This window comes from Pelobates fuscus, chromosome 4 (assembly GCF_036172605.1).
Source record: "Pelobates fuscus isolate aPelFus1 chromosome 4, aPelFus1.pri, whole genome shotgun sequence".
NCBI classification, from domain to species: Eukaryota; Metazoa; Chordata; class Amphibia; order Anura; family Pelobatidae; genus Pelobates; species Pelobates fuscus.
The window spans coordinates 259,783,167-259,799,779 of record NC_086320.1 but is presented as its reverse complement, the minus strand read 5'-3'; the positions used below and the strand labels follow the sequence as shown (position 1 = coordinate 259,799,779).

The 16,613-nt window shown below is 42.0% G+C and overlaps 1 protein-coding gene across 1 annotated transcript in view; it reads right to left on the bottom strand.

The window, feature by feature from the left end:
* The window catches only part of FKBP9 (FKBP prolyl isomerase 9), a 60,901-nt gene that overhangs the window by 16,781 nt on the left and 27,507 nt on the right, over window positions 1–16,613 (bottom strand). Inside the window, exons 2-5 of the mRNA XM_063452068.1 lie at window positions 11,129–11,274; window positions 8,741–8,930; window positions 4,985–5,130; window positions 4,460–4,649 (exon numbers count right to left, since the gene is read on the bottom strand). Of these exons, the coding sequence (XP_063308138.1) occupies window positions 4,460–4,649; window positions 4,985–5,130; window positions 8,741–8,930; window positions 11,129–11,274 (672 nt within the window). The remainder of the gene's footprint in view (window positions 1–4,459; window positions 4,650–4,984; window positions 5,131–8,740; window positions 8,931–11,128; window positions 11,275–16,613) is intronic.

Below are 16,613 nucleotides of genomic sequence, written 5' to 3'. Positions count from 1 at the left end.
GTTTATGGTTGTGTGTAAGGGATGCATTGTGTGAATCTGTGTTTGTATGCCTAAGGGATGCAAGGTGTGTGTATGTATGTGTGTGCATTGAGTGTGTGTAAGAGATGCATTGTGTTTCTGTGTGTATGTAATAAAAGCAGTGTGTGTGCTTGCATGTGTGTGTAAGGGTTTGCATTGTGTGTTTCTGTGTATGTGTGCAAAGGGTGCATTGTCTTTGTGTGTAAGGGTTGCATTGTGTGTGTGTAATGGATGCATTGTCCGTTTCTCTGTGTGTAAGGGAAGCATGTTGTGTTTCTGTGTGTAAGGGTTTGCATTGTGTGTTTCTGTGTATGTGTGCAAAGGATGCATTGTCTTTGTTTGTAAGGGTTGCATTGTGTGTGTGTAATGGATGCATTGTCCGTTTCTCTGTGTGTTAGGGAAGCATGTTGTGTTTCTGTGTGTGTAGGGATGCGTTGTGTGTTTCTGTGTATGTATAGGGATGCATTGTGTGCGCGTAGTGTGAAAGAGCTCCCTGTTTTGCCCCCTGTCCTATAGAGTTGTCCGTTCTGTCCCTTAGAGCTCTTCCCCACCCTCCCCTAGCGGTCTCTTCTCACACTCACCCACCCTCCCTGTGCTCTTCTCATCCCCCCCTCCACCCTCCCTGTGTTCTCCTCACCCCCCCCCCCTCCATGTGTTCTCCTCACCCCCTGTGTTCTTCTCACTCACTCCCCCGGTGTTCTTCTCACCTCCCCCCTCCATGTGTTCTCATCTCCCCTTCTCCTCACCCCCCCTCCTGTGTTCTTCTTACCCCCATTCCTCCCTGTGTTCTCCTCACCACCCACCCTCCCTGTGTTCTTCTCTGCCCCCCCGTTCTCCTCATCTCCCCTTCTCCTCACCCTTACTCTCCCCCCTCCTCCCTGTGTTCTTCTTACCCCCTTTGTTCTTCTTACCCCCCTTGTTCTTCTTACTCCCCCTTCTTCTTCTTACCCCTCCACCTGTTCTTCTTACCCCTCCTTGTTCTACTTACTCCCCGCTTCTTCTTATCCCCTCTTCTTCTTACCCCACCCCTTCTTCTTACCCCCCACGTGTACTTTTTACCCCTCCTTGTTTTTCTTACTCCCCCCTTCTTCTTCTTACTCCCCCACTTCTCCTTACCCCCCCTTTTTTACCCCACCCCTTCTTCTTACCCCACCCCTTCTTCTTACCCCCCTTCCTACCCCACCCCTTCTTCTTACCCACTTCTTCCCCCACCCCTTCTTCTTACCCCACCCCTTCTTCTTACCCCGCTTCCTACCCCACCCCTTCTTCTTACCCACTTCTTACCCCACCCCTTCTTCCCCCCCCTCCACCCTCCCTGTGTTCTCCTCACCCCCCCCTCCATGTGTTCTCCTCACCCCCTGTGTTCTTCTCACTCACTCCCTCGGTGTTCTTCTCACCTCCCCCTCACCTCCCCCCTCCATGTGTTCTCATCTCCCCTTCTCCTCACCCCCCCTCCTGTGTTCTTCTTACCCCCATTCCTCCCTGTGTTCTCCTCACCACCCACCCTCCCTGTGTTCTTCTCTGCCCCCCCCCCGTTCTCCTCATCTCCCCTTCTCCTCACCCTTACTCTCCCCCCTCCTCCCTGTGTTCTTCTTACCCCCTTTGTTCTTCTTACCCCCCTTGTTCTTCTTACTCCCCCTTCTTCTTCTTACCCCTCCACCTGTTCTTCTTACCCCTCCTTGTTCTTCTTACTCCCCGTTTCTTCTTATCCCCTCTTCTTCTTACCCCACCCCTTCTTCTTACCCCCACATGTACTTCTTACCCCTCCTTGTTTTTCTTACTCCCCCCTTCTTCTTCTTACCCCCCCACTTCTCCTTACCCCCCCTTCTTTTTACCCCACCCCTTCTTCTTACCCCACCCCTTCTTCTTACCCCCCTTCCAACCCCACACCTTCTACTTACCCCCCTTCTTTTTATCCCACCCCTTCTTCTTACCCCACCCCTTCTTCTTACCCCCCTTCCTACCCCACCCCTTCTTCTTACCCACTTCTTACCTCACCCCTCCCCTCCCCTTCCCTGTAGCATGGCCGAGCTCCTCTCCGGTCCGCGGTGCCCGGCCGGAGTGATAGGAAGGTGCACACTCAGTGTGCACTTCCTGTCAGTCCGGCCGGTTATAGGAAACAGAAACTCCTGTACCCTTCACACATACACACACACGCCTCACCCTTCACACACACACTGCCACACTGCACCCTTCACACACACACACACACACACACAGGGAAGGTGAGGGGAGGGGAGAAGCTGTGCTGCAGCCGCCTGAGGCTCTTAACAGAGCGCTCAGGCGGCTGTAGCATTAGTACCGGCCGCTGCGGACGGTATTAAAATTATTTAGGGCGGCCAGGGGGGCAATTGCCTCCCTGCTCCCCCGGCCCAGCCCGCCCCTGCACACTGCACCTTTCACAGGCTCACTGACCCCAAACAGACACACTGCATCTTCACACACACTGCACCCCTCACACACACTGCACCCCTCACACACACACACAGTACCCCTCACACACACACTAACTGCACCCTATTTACACACACACTGACTGCACCCCTCAGACACACACACACTGCACCCTACACACACACACACACAATGACTGCACCCTTCACACACACACTGCACTTTTCACACACACACACTGCACCCTTCACACATACACACATTTCACCCATCACACATACACACACACGCCTCACCCTTCACACACACACTGCCACACTGCACCCTTCACACACACACACACACACACACACACACACACACACACACACACACTACATTTCTGGCATACACACTCTGAATCCCCTGTGCACACATTAGATCCCCTGTAAGCAAACACACTACATTCCCTAAATACCATTCTTTACAACCCCTACACACATTACATCACCTACACATACATACTACAGCCCCAATGCACACACTCGCTACATCCCCTATACACACTATGCACCCTGTACATACACACTCTTTTTTTCACTCTCTACAGCAACAAGCCACACATATTACAACACAAGTAAAAATGACCTATTTACACAAAACACCACACCAAAATAAACACTCTACACACACACGCAATTCCATAAGCAGGCACATATACCACACACATGCACAATACCCTTTACTGGCCCTCTTCTCCTCTTGTATCCCAGTTATGGAGACACCAGAGACAAGTCACAAACAAACACACCGCAAGCATGTTAGTAAATGTATTTGCGCTGCTCAGAACAAATACAGGGCCTTTTTCTCATGCTAGAGCTCTTCACCAAGGCATTGGGTGACCTGGAAGAGCATTAAACCAACATGCTCACTCTGAGAGGGGGCATGCTTGTCATTGGTGGTGACAAAACACACCCCTCTCTGGCCCCGCCCCTTCTCAGTTGGCCGCTGTTTTAAAAAATGCCCTGGTCAGATTTTTTCCCAAGTCCGGCCCTGCATTTATGCCAAGCTCAGGGTGCTGTCAACATAGTACACCCTTAGTTGCCCAGCCTGCATGATTGGCAGACAGCCTGGCATGCATTCATGTTTTGATTCTGGTTTCAATCTGTTTTATTCTGTAATGTTTGTTGTTGCTTCTGTTAACTATGCCAGCTACTTCTCGGCTCCATATTGCCACTGCATATTAATTACATTGCCAGCTGCAAATGTAATAATGAGTATATCAGTATCCTACTGCTTTAACCTTGTGTATACTGTGTGCTGTGAGCTAATAGTGAGTCAGGAGTAGCTGACATGGTTGGAGTCTATTACTATCTTGATGCTTTCACCATGTGCACACTGTGTGCTGATAGCTAATTGAGTAGCCCATATGTTTCATAACAAGAGCTCTATTTAATTGAAAGCTAAAGTAGTACTATTGAAGATGAAATCATGAGAGGTAGAGATAAGAGAGGGCTAAGAAGATAGAGAGCACTAAAGCATTTTATGGAAACATGCTTTGTGTATTGTATAGGTATCTTTGTATTGTGCCCTGCTCTGGGTATTAAATCTCTATTGTTTCTCATCTCTGTTTGCGGTATGGTTATGTCTGTATTGTACTCAGGTCTGTGTATTTTTTAGATATCTATATGTTGTGCCCAGCTTATTTTGTTGTATAATCATCTATGTATTATACTCAGCTTTCTATATTGTATGAGTATCTTTGAACTGTATAGAGAGGAAAAAGACTCTGGGGGAGGAGAGTGGCACCCACTATCTTAAAACGTCACCAGTCGCCACTGGTCAGCTTCTTTGGCCTTAAATTTGACATTCTCTTAGAATTCACTTTGAATTGTCAGTTTAGTAAATAACCCTGTTGTTTGGTATGGATACAGCTGAAAATTGCTTTCCATAAAGACAGGCATTATATATTAAAATGACTTAACCATAAATGGTTGCAATACACATAGAATGAAGCCCATTACGTTGTTACAGATACACTTTCCACAAAATAATTTTATTTTCTAACCTTGAGTCAAATAATGTGCCATCTAGAAGTGACCCATTGTAGTGGTATCTGATGTAGTCCCCAACTTGAGTTTTCCGCTCACAGTTGTCAGGCACATACTGGCTCTCCACAGTGATACCGTCTTTTGGGTTGTGCAAATCCAGCAAAATCACATCAAAAACTAGAGAAGCCTGAGAAGGAATATCTTTACCTATAAAAGGGATAAAACATACATGTTAAATGAAAGTTGTATTAGTTAATGTGTAAGCATTGTCATGGTACTTTGGTTGTTTTTATTCATTAGATTTGATAAATAACAATTGCCATTACGTAGACGAAAATATCGTGGTAGCTTGTCCACAATGTTAATTTTCTTCTAGAAGAAAAATTGGGGCTTTGATGTAGCAAATATCGTAACATAATTTTGTCATATGGTGTGACTAAATCTATTATCCACTCTAGATAAGTGTTAAATAGCAATGAACTATTTAAGACTGTATTTTATATGTGCACGGATACATCTACAGAGTTATACATTCACTTTACCATCTCCATCTTCTCCATATGCAAGGAATGGTGGAATTCTGATCATGCGTTTTTCTCCAACACACATTCCTAGGAGCCCATTATCCATGCCAGGGATGAGCCAGCCAATTCCAACATAGGTGTCATAAGTTCTCATACGATTGTGACTGGAAGAACAAATACTGATAGGTCACATAACATTTCACAAACGTGTTACTGTGTAATATATAACTCTTTCTGAAGATTTTAGACGACCAATAAACCTTGATAAGTTCTGAGTTTCATCCTAAATTATTCATCACCAAAACCCAGTTATACAAAAAATATGTTTTACAAATCAAGACAATTTGTACTAAATTTTTCTCTAACATTTTTAAGTATGGCTTTGATTACAAGCTACCATTACAGACATTAGCAATGTTGACTAAATCGCAATAACAACTTTCCAATGTTTTTGACAACACTTTTGGCATTTTCAGCCCAGTGAAACACCTTCATACAGTGAGGAAATCACAAAGACCACAATGTTACCATTTGTTTCTTGTTACCCTTGTAATCTTGGCATATCTTGCCTTCAGGGGATATTTTAGTTTTATATTTCGTTTTAATTTATGTTATTATTTGTATTCACTTTTTTTGTCTTGGAGGAAGTCTTATTTTAGATAAACATGTTGTAGAACCTTTTTTGTTTTTTATTTTATATGTTTTCTGATTTACTTAATTAAATAATATATTTGTTACTTTTTAATACCTAACCTTGAGTCCTGAAAATTCTCGTCTGATCCTGCCTTTGGATTACCCCTTTATCTGTACTGTGTTTTTGGATTTTGTCTCCTCCTTGTGCCATCTCCTGCAACTGGGCTCCAGTTCCATAAGTCCCCAGGTGACTGTTACATAATGACCAGATCTTTACCATGGAGCCCGCGGAGATGATGAATGTCCTGAGTACCCTCACACAGCAAGTGACCCTCCTGTCCCAAACTGTAAGTGAGCTGCAGCGTGATTTTGCTGAGTTAAACACATACCATGCTCCTGAACCTGACATTGCATTACCTGACAAGTTCACTGGGAAAAGAACTGAATTGCAAACATTTATCACAGCCTGTGAACTGCTCTTCACTTTAAAATCACGCACATACCCCAATGATTATGTGAAGGTTCGCACTACTATTGCCCTGCTGTCGGGTAAACCCCAAACCTGGGCACACCAACTCCTGCACTTAAACAGTCCAATACTGGACTCCTGAGACTACTTTGCTGCAGCAATGCGTACATTATACAATAACACCCTGAGACCCTCTGCTGCACGCACTGCCCTCCGTTCCCTCCTGCATGGGAGAAGACCAGTGGAGGATTATACTACAGATTTCCAGGAGCTAGCTGCTGACACCGGTCATAATGAGACTAGTCTAATAGAGCAATACAGATTGGGTCTGTCTGAGGCATTAAAAGATGAACTAGCCAGAGTTGGGGTACCCATTTATTTTGAAGATATGTTCCTTCTGGTCACCCAGCTAGATCGCCGGTTCAGAGAAAGAAAGCAGGAGCAATTTGAAACCAGCTTTTTGCCCCATCATGTTCCAAACCTGCTGGTGAGACCTATACCCCTATCCCCACCATGGACATAGAGGAACCTTGCTCACGGTAAATGAAAAAGCCAGAAGGAGAGCCAAAGGCCTTTGCTTCTATTGTGGCAAGGGAGGCCACTACATCAGCTATTGCCCGATATATCCTCCTCGCCCTAAACATTGCCATGTGGGGCTCTGTGTCACCATCCAGCAATTCCTCCATGGCAGCCTATGTTTTGTTCCTGTGGTACAACTCTGCATGCGACCATACCGAGCAGACCACCTAACCAGACCAATGGCACCATCATGGTCCCAGCTAACCCTGATCCTGTTACAGAGCCTCAAAAAGAGGCTGTTGTGGCTACTTTCCAATCCTCAGCCTCTGTCTCCCCTAACGTTTCCTGCTTCCAATCCTCAGCCCCCAGACTGTGTAATTGCCTCCAATGAAACCGTGGTCCGCAGAGAAGATCTAAGGCTCTTAAGGCCAGAGCTGCATCCCCGTCTTGCCTCCACTGCCATTTTGCCTGTTTGGTGTTTCCTGCTGGATCTTTGCTACACTACTGACTGATTTCCTGGACTCTGACCTCTGCCCTCTTTACCGACTACGTTACTCCGCTGCCAGCCCTGACTTCTGCTTCTCGTCTGACCCTGCCTTTGGATAACACCCTTATCTGTACTGTGTTTTTGAAAATTGTCTCCTCCTTGTGCCATCTCCTGCAACTGGGCTCCAACTCCTGGTAAACTGTTCCAAAAGTCCCCAGGTGACTGTTACACAGCTGCGCAGTGTCCTTATTTGTTTTAATTGTATTACGCTATGTACTAATTTTCATTGCAGATTAAGATCTGTATTCCCTTTATATATTGTATTGTGGATATTTTGTGAGGTGACATGTGCTGGGATATCCCCTGGGGAAAGCTGTACAGTATACCATGAGATAAGTTATTTGAGGATGAGATTGTGGGTTGTTTAAATATATATATATATATATATATATATAAACAGATGCAAGCTTGGCACTCTCCTTGAACAAGGCAACAATGTCTATCTTGCCTGGGTGCAAGTTTAAGGCGTCAAGTATATAAACAAAAAAATCAAGATGCACTCACAGGTCTTCCAGTATAAGAGAAAAATGGCGCTTTATTATTCCATGTGTGGTATACAAAAAAAATCAATCGACGTTTCGACCCTGCCGGGTCTTTTTCAAGAACTTGAAAAAGACCCGGCAGGGTCGAAACGTCGATTGATTTTTTTTGTATACCACACATGGAATAATAAAGCACCATTTTTCTCTTATACTGGAAGACCTGTGAGTGCATCTTGATTTTTTTGTTTATATATATATATATATATATATATATATACACACACACATATCAATCTTGAGACTGTGCAGACATGTAATGACCATGTCAAAAGAAGAGGTCAGTTTTAAGAAGAGGCTTAACAGTGGCATTACCAGCTGAAAACGGTTAGGGCATTTTACGAGTGTGGACCCTAATGAAAACTTGCACGTAATACCATCCAACATTCAGAAAGAGTTGTCCCACGAAAACAAGAGAAGGACTGTGATCTAGATATCAACTTGTAAGCCTGAATCTACTGATAAAACAACTGTTTTTGAAGGTAACTGTAGGTCGCAACAACAGTACTGTAAAGGGACAGGAAAATTAAGAAAGAAAATACAATACAAGCTATTAAAAAATATGCACAATCTAATAACTGTAATTAATATCTTGATATATGTATATGCTATGATGGCCTAGGCTCATTAGTGTACACCCTTAAAGTAAAACTATAAGCACCAGGACCATTACATCTTAAAGGGATACTATAGGCACACTACTATGAACAGACAGTTTCCCAGAGTTTAGCTTAGTTTTAGTAATGTTTAATCCTTGCTGTTAGTGAAAACTCCCCAAGTCATATGCTAACTACTTCTGTAATATATCTTACTCTTGAGGATCCCAGTCTGGAGAAGTTGTCTAACACACACATGGAGCATGTCTTATGACACACTACCATTGACATAGAAATACTAGGATTTGAAAGTAAACAGCATATTTTACTCCTCACAGCTGGGATTATTGTACTTGTTTTGCAAATTCATAGATAACTAACATGTACCTTAAAGGCTATCATCCACAATCTGATTATAGAAAACAAAAAAAAAGCCAATGTATATTGTGTATGCAACTATATAATGCAGACCTTGAATCAAAAAGTGTTCCATCCATCAATGTTCCATTGTAATGGTATCGTATGAAATCTGACACTTGGACTGTACGAGAACAATTCTGTGGTTTGAAATATGTCTCCACTTGCACTGAGTCTTCTGGGTTCCAGATATCAAGTAAAAGGACATCAAAGTGAAGCACAGCATTTGGAGGTATGACACCAGCTATGAAAAAAAAAAGTAAAATGGATAGATAGTAAATTTAAAGTAGAAGTGTCCACAAATTTAGAATTCTAATAACTGTCTCAAAACCATTCATGTTATCGTAAAACTATTCTTACAATAACATCATATAGACCATGGATAGGCAATCTTTGGCACGCCGGATATTGTACAATAAATCTCCCATAATACTCTTACAGACATAATGCTGGCAAAGCATCAGGGGAGATGTAGTCCACAACATCTGGAGTGCCAAAGGTTGCCCTATATTCAATGTGAATCAATTGCATAATTTTAAACTAAAAAGAATTTAAATAATTTATATGGACAAGTATATTTCGTTAGAAAACTACCACGTGACAATTTCCCTTTAATAAGAAAAGAATACCTAGAATTTTCAATGGCTCATTGAACTGTCATTTTCTGGAATTTACACCTCTAAACAAAATATTGAAAATAATATAAAATAACCTTTTTTTTCATAGGGTGCTCAATTCTCTTTTACATTTATATTATAGATTTAGAAAATTCATAATTTAATTCAGACAAGGCAAATCCAGGCAAATATTGCAAATGAAGAGGAGAAGTAGATGGGGCAACCAGCTACAGTATAAAGAAGATGTGGATTTCGACATTAATTTTATTTGTACACCTCACAAATACATATTTGTTAAATTAGGTATAAATAAAATAGTATTTAAAAAAAAAAACAACAACAGGTAAATAACAGGTTCCCATTGTCATCCCTGTACAGACAGTCTATTACCTGTGCACACTAGTTATACTTGTTTAACCCCTTAAGGACCAAACTTCTGGAATAAAAGGGAATCATGACATGTCACACATGTCATGTGTCCTTAAGGGGTTAAACTACTAGTGTGTTTAAAGGGACACTATAGTCACCTGAACAACTTTAGCTTAATGAAGCAGTTTTGGTGTATAGAACATGTCCCTGCAGCCTCACTGCTCAATCCTCTGCCATTTAGGAGTTAAATCCCTTTGTTTATGAACCCTAGTCACACCTCCCTGCCTGTGACTTGCACAGCCTTCCATAAACACTTCCTGTAAAGAGAGCCCTATTTAGGCTTTCTTTATTGCAAGTTCTGTTTAATTAAGATTTTCTTATCCCCTGCTATGTTAATAGCTTGCTAGACCCTGCAAGAGCCTCCTGTATGTGATTAAAGTTCAATTTAGAGATTGAGATACAATTATTTAAGGTAAATGACATCTGTTTGAAATTGAAACCAGTTTTTTTTCCATACAAGTTCTGTCAATCATAGCCAGGGGAGGTGTGGCTAGGGCTGCATAAACAGAAACAAAGTGATTTAACTCCTAAATGACAGTGAATTGAGCAGTGAAATTGCAGGGGAATGATCTATACACTAAAACTGCTTTATTTAGCTAAAGTAATTTAGGTGACTATAGTGTTCCTTTAAATTAAAAATATGTAGTCACTTTAAAAAAAATATTTTTTAGTTATTATTGTATTCATTGTATTGATACAAATGCCGAAAGGGGCACTCTAAATACCTAGTGTACTTTAGCTTGCTAAAGTGTGAAGAGTGTATCATATTATTTCATTTTACAAAATCACAGATTTCAATAGAAACTGGCACTTTAACCCCTTAAGGACACATGACATGTGTGACATGTCATGATTCCCTTTTATTCCAGAAGTTTGGTCCTTAAGGGGTTAAAAAAATGTACCTAGTTACATCTCTTGGTTGCCATTCGGACAACCTGTCCTGTTACTTCCAGGTGGAGCTAAACTCAAGAGGTAGCTATTGCTGTTACCACCTGCCTTGCTAAGAATTCTCAATGAGCTGCATTGGGAAGTCTGTGATTGGACCGCCACAGAAAGTCTGGGCTGTGAAATAAGGGGTGGGTATGCAAAGGCGGCATACAAGAGATCTGCAGCTTTTGTAAGCTGTTTTCAAATATACCCCAAAAAGAAAATGTGTAATTAAATGCATGTCTTTATGGGGGTATATCTACTACATAGTGTTTTTTCAAGTGTATTTGGGCAGTGGAGTGTCTGTTTAGGCATAAACTAATGAAGGTATAAACCAAAGTATTGCTTCAAATATATAAATACACTATCACACAAACTGTTAATAGCGGTAAGCTTATTTTTAACTCTTTCCAAAAGAAAAATGAACATTAACTGTCTTACAATGAGATCATGATGGTAGATGACTTACATACACCTTCGCTCCCATAAGCGAGATTGGGTGGAATTTTTATCAGTCTCCTCTCATTTACACACATTCCAATCAGGGCTTTGTCCATTCCTGCAATAATCTTCCCTTTTCCAACAAACACATTGTAAGATGTTCCTCGGTCATAACTGCAGAAAATAGAGTTATTGTTAGCAAAAATATATCCTGACTGTATTATTTCCATTATAAAGAAAGTTGTATGTCTTCCAGGATAGATGCAAGAAACAGGCAACTCAAAAAGTGTTTCAGAGTAATATAGTCATGGGTTGACCAGAAATGTAGATCCCAGGTGTAGAATTAAAACTTTGAGGATGCTTTGACAGCCTCCAGGGATTTTTTGTAAATTTTAAATTAAATACGTCATGTTAACAAACAGTTGAGGACTTCATCAAGTAAGTCAAGGTTGTATTTACAAACTAAACAATCAAACGAACAGATTGCCGCAGCTATGATCTCATGTAATATCTTTGCCAGTTATTAGATGCATATCATGTGGATTTAACATACACATCCTTTGTGCTGGACTTATCCTCAAACGATACCTAATGACTGCACACTCAGACCTTACTAGCAGGGCTGCCATCAGAAATTTTGGGGCCCCTGACAAAGCACAAGGTCTGGGCCCCCCACCCCCTCCCGGGCCCGCCCACACCCTACCTAGTCCGCTGACAATGATGCGGGACTGAATGTGGTGTGTATAGTGGAAGTGAATTAGATTGTGTGTAATGGATGTAGTGTTTGTGTGTATTAGATACTGTTTGTGCAGTGAATGCAGAGTGTGTTAGTGTAGCGGATGCAGTGTGTATAGTGAACGCAGAGTGTGTTTGAGTAGTGGATGTAGTGTGTGTACAGTGATGTAGTGTGTGTTTGTGTAGTGGATGTAGTGTTTGTATGTACTAGATGAAATGTGTTTAGTGGATGCAGTGTCTGTAGTTGATGTAGTGTGTGTATTAGACGCAGTGTCTGTGTATAGTGAATGCAGAGTGTTTCAATTTGTGGTGGATGTAGTGTGTGTACTGTGAATACAGGATGTTTGTGTAGTGGATGCTGTGTGTACAGTTAATGCAGAGTGTGTGTCAGTATAGTGAATCCAGAGTGTGTGCATAGTTTAGTGAATGCAGAGTGTGTGTTAGTGTGTAATGAATGCAGAGTGTGTGTTAGTGTGTAGTGAATGCAGAGTGTGTCAGTGTAATGAATGTAGTGTGTGTGTTAGTGCAGTGAATGCAGAGTGTTTGTAAATGTGTAGTGAATGCAGAGTGTGTGTTAATGTGTAGTGAATGCAGATGGTGTGTTAGTGTGTAGCGGATGCAGAGTGTGTGTTAGTGTAGTGAATGCAGAGTGTTAATGTGTAGTGAATGCAGAGAGTGTTTGAGTAGTGGATGTAGTGTGTGTACAGTGATGTAGTGTGTTTTTGTGTAGTGGATGTAGTGTTTGTATGTACTAGATGAAATGTGTTTAGTGGATGCAGTGTCTGTAGTGGATGTAGTGTGTGTATTAGACACAGTGTCTGTGTATAGTGAATGCAGAATGTTTCAATTTGTGGTGGATGTAGTGTGTGTACTGTGAATACAGGATGTTTGTGTAGTGGATGCTGTGTGTACAGTTAATGCAGAGTGTGTGTCAGTATAGTGAATCCAGAGTGTGTGCATAGTTTAGTGAATGCAGAGTGTGTGTTAGTGTGTAATGAATGCAGAGTGTGTGTTAGTGTGTAGTGAATGCAGAGTGTGTCAGTGTAATGAATGTAGTGTGTGTGTTAGTGCAGTGAATGCAGAGTGTTTGTAAATGTGTAGTGAATGCAGAGTGTGTGTTAATGTGTAGTGAATGCAGATGGTGTGTTAGTGTGTAGCGGATGCAGAGTGTGTGTTAGTGTAGTGAATGCAGAGTGTTAATGTGTAGTGAATGCAGAGAGTGTTTGAGTAGTGGATGTAGTGTGTGTACAGTGATGTAGTGTGTTTTTGTGTAGTGGATGTAGTGTTTGTATGTACTAGATGAAATGTGTTTAGTGGATGCAGTGTCTGTAGTGGATGTAGTGTGTGTATTAGACACAGTGTCTGTGTATAGTGAATGCAGAATGTTTCAATTTGTGGTGGATGTAGTGTGTGTACTGTGAATACAGGATGTTTGTGTAATGGATGCTGTGTGTACAGTTGATGCAGAGTGTATGTTAGTGTAGTGAATGCAGAGTGTGTGTCAGTATAGTGAATCCAGAGTGTGTGCATAGTTTAGTGAATGCAGAGTGTGTGTTAGTGTGTAATAAATGCAGAGTGTGTGTTAGGGTGTAGTGAATGCAGAGTGTGTCAGTGTAATGAATGTAGTGTGTGTGTAAATTTGTAGTGAATGCAGAGAGTGTGTTAATGTGTAGTGAATGCAGAGAGTGTGTTAGTGTAGTGAATGCAGAGAGTGTGTTAATGTGTAGTGAATGCAGATAATGTGTTAATGTGTAGTGAATGCAGAGAATGTGTTAATGTGTAGTGAATGCAGAGAGTGTGTTAGTGTGTAGCGGATGCAGAGTCTGTGTTAGTGTAGTGAATGCAGAGTGTTAATGTGTAGTGAATGCAGAGTGTGGTAATGTGTAGCGAATGCAGAGTGTGTGTCAGTATAGTGGATGCAGTGAGTGTGTTAGTGTGTAGTGTATGCAGAGTGCATGTTGTATTAGTGAATGCAGTGTGTGTATTGTATTAGTGTATGCACTGTGTGTGTTAGTGTATGCAGTGTGTGTTGTATTAGTGTATGCAGTGTGTGTGTGTTTGTGTATGCAGTGTGTGATGTATTAGTGTATGCAGTGTGTGTGTTAGTGTATGCACTGTGTGTTGTATTAGTGTATGTAGTGTGTGTGTTTGTGTATGCACTGTGTGTTGTATTAGTGTATGTAGTGTGTGTGTTTGTGTATGCAGTGTGTGTTGTATTAGTGTATGCAGTGTGTATTGTGTTAGTGTATGCAGTGTGTGTTGTGTTAGTGTATGCAGTGAGTGCTGTGTTAGTGTATGCAGTGTGTGTGTTGTGTCAGTGTATGCAGAGTGTGTGTTGTGTCAGTGTATGCAGTGTGTGTTGTGTTAGTGTATGCAGTGTGTGTGTGTTGTGTTAGTGTATGCGGTGTGTGTTGTGTCAGTGTATGCAGAGTGTGTGTTGTGTTAGTGTATGCAGTGTGTGTGTTGTGTCAGTGTATGCAGAGTGTGTGTTGTGTTAGTGTATGCAGTGTGTGTTGTGTTAGTGTATGCAGTGTGTGTTGTGTTAGTGTATGCAGTGTGTGTTGTGTTAGTGTATGCAGTGAGTGCTGTGTTAGTGTATGCAGTGTGTGTGTTGTGTCAGTGTATGCAGAGTGTGTGTGTTGTGTCAGTGTATGCAGTGTGTGTTGTGTTAGTGTATGCAGTGTGTGTGTGTTGTGTTAGTGTATGCGGTGTGTGTTGTGTCAGTGTATGCAGAGTGTGTGTTGTGTTAGTGTATGCAGTGTGTGTGTTGTGTCAGTGTATGCAGAGTGTGTGTTGTGTTAGTGTATGCAGTGTGTGTTGTGTCAGTGTATGCAGTGTGTGTTGTGTCAGTGTATGCAGAGTGTGTGTTGTGTTAGTGTATGCAGTGTGTGTTGTGTTGGTATATGCAGTGTGTGTGTTGTGTCAGTGTATGTAGTGTGTGTGTGTGTTGTGTCAGTGTATGTAGTGTCAGTGTATGTAGTGTGTGTGTGTGTGTGTTGTGTTAGTGTATGCAGTGTGTGTTGTGTTAGTGTATGCAGTGTGTGTTGTGTTAGTGTATGCAGTGAGTGCTGTGTTAGTGTATGCAGTGTGTGTGTTGTGTCAGTGTATGCAGTGTGTGTGTGTTGTGTCAGTGTATGCAGTGTGTGTTGTGTCAGTGTATGCAGAGTGTGTGTTGTGTTAGTGTATGTAGTGTGTGTGTGTGTGTTGTGTTAGTGTATATAGTGTGTGTGTGTAAATGTCCAATGAGGAGGGGGAGGGGGGCATTTTAACATTATTTTTAAAAAAAAATGTAATTAATTAAATTGTTTCTCCCCCCTCCCTGCTTACCTGTGTCTAGGGAGGGGGGAGATTCCATCCCTGGTGGTCCGGTGGCATGGTGGGGCCCCCCGGCTTCCTGTTACCGCAGAGGGGGTCCAGGCAGCACACAGCCTCTCCTCTTCTCTCCTCCAATAACTCTCGCGAGACCCGCGGAGCGTTGCCATGGCAACCGGGTCTCGCGAGAGTTATTAGCAGGGAGGAGAAGAGGAGAGGCTGTGTGCTGCCTGGGCCCCCTCTGCGGTAACGGAAGCCGGGGGGCCCGCGGCTGCACACATAGATCGCGATATTCGCTATCTATGTGTGCAGGGAGGGAAAGTGGGGCCCAGGACTGCCAGAGCAGTCCGGGCCCCCCAGGGCCGCCGGGCCCGTGACAACTGTCACGGTTGTCACCCCCTGATGGCGGCCCTGCTTACTAGTATATTCCACTGCACACCAATCTTCTTAGAATAGGTATATATATATACATATATATATATATAGTTCAAGTAGAGATTGTAGCCGTATTAGTCCAGTGATGTAGATGTAAAAAACAGATAAAATTCGTATCTTGTAATACCTTTTTTCTTGGACTAACAGAATTTTTTAGTGACAAGCTTTCGGGATAACCTCCCTTTCTCAAGTCTGAAGCATTTCTGAGCAAGACGACACATAGAATTCAAAGTTGAGTTGTGATATAGGGGTTAAAGCGACATGAGTGTAGATAAGACACAGGTATGTTAGAAAATAGACACCATCTTTGCAGAGGGTCATAAATATCTTACTGAAGAGCAGAGTGAGGGGGGAGAGAGGGAAAAGAAAAACAAACAAGCAGACAGTGCAGAGGATGGTACACTTTATACATGCACACACACATAAATGTGTATATGTGAATGCATAAACACATGTACATATACCGGTATATATATATTATTTATTTTTTATGCAAAAAATATAAAACATGGAAGTACAAGCAAAAAATTGCCTAGAACACTCCTCATATGCACCAGTCAAATATCATATAGTATGTGAATGTTGATATTAACAACATTCTGTTTGAATCAATGCTTTTCTATGGTGAAATAGCTGACACTGGATGTCCTAATGCAGCCACTGGAGGCTGACTTAGTGCTTCAATGTATACATTGCAGTTTCTCTAAAACTGCAATATTTTACATTGCAACACTAAGTAGAAGAGGGACATTGTACCCAGACACTTCAATGAGCTGAAGTGGTCTGGGTGCCTATAGTGTTTCTTAGATAGTTCGACCAAGGCAACAATGAGATAATACTACAGCATAGAAAGATTATTGTGAAGTCAGCCAGATAACACCCTTATAATAATCTACAATAATAATCTTTACTCTGACTTTAGTAGCAATACCTCAAAGAGCAATATAAAAATAAAGATGGTGCCAAGTGGATGAACAATCACAAGTGTGGCATTTAAATGTAGAATTCTAAACTGATTTATTGTAAATAAT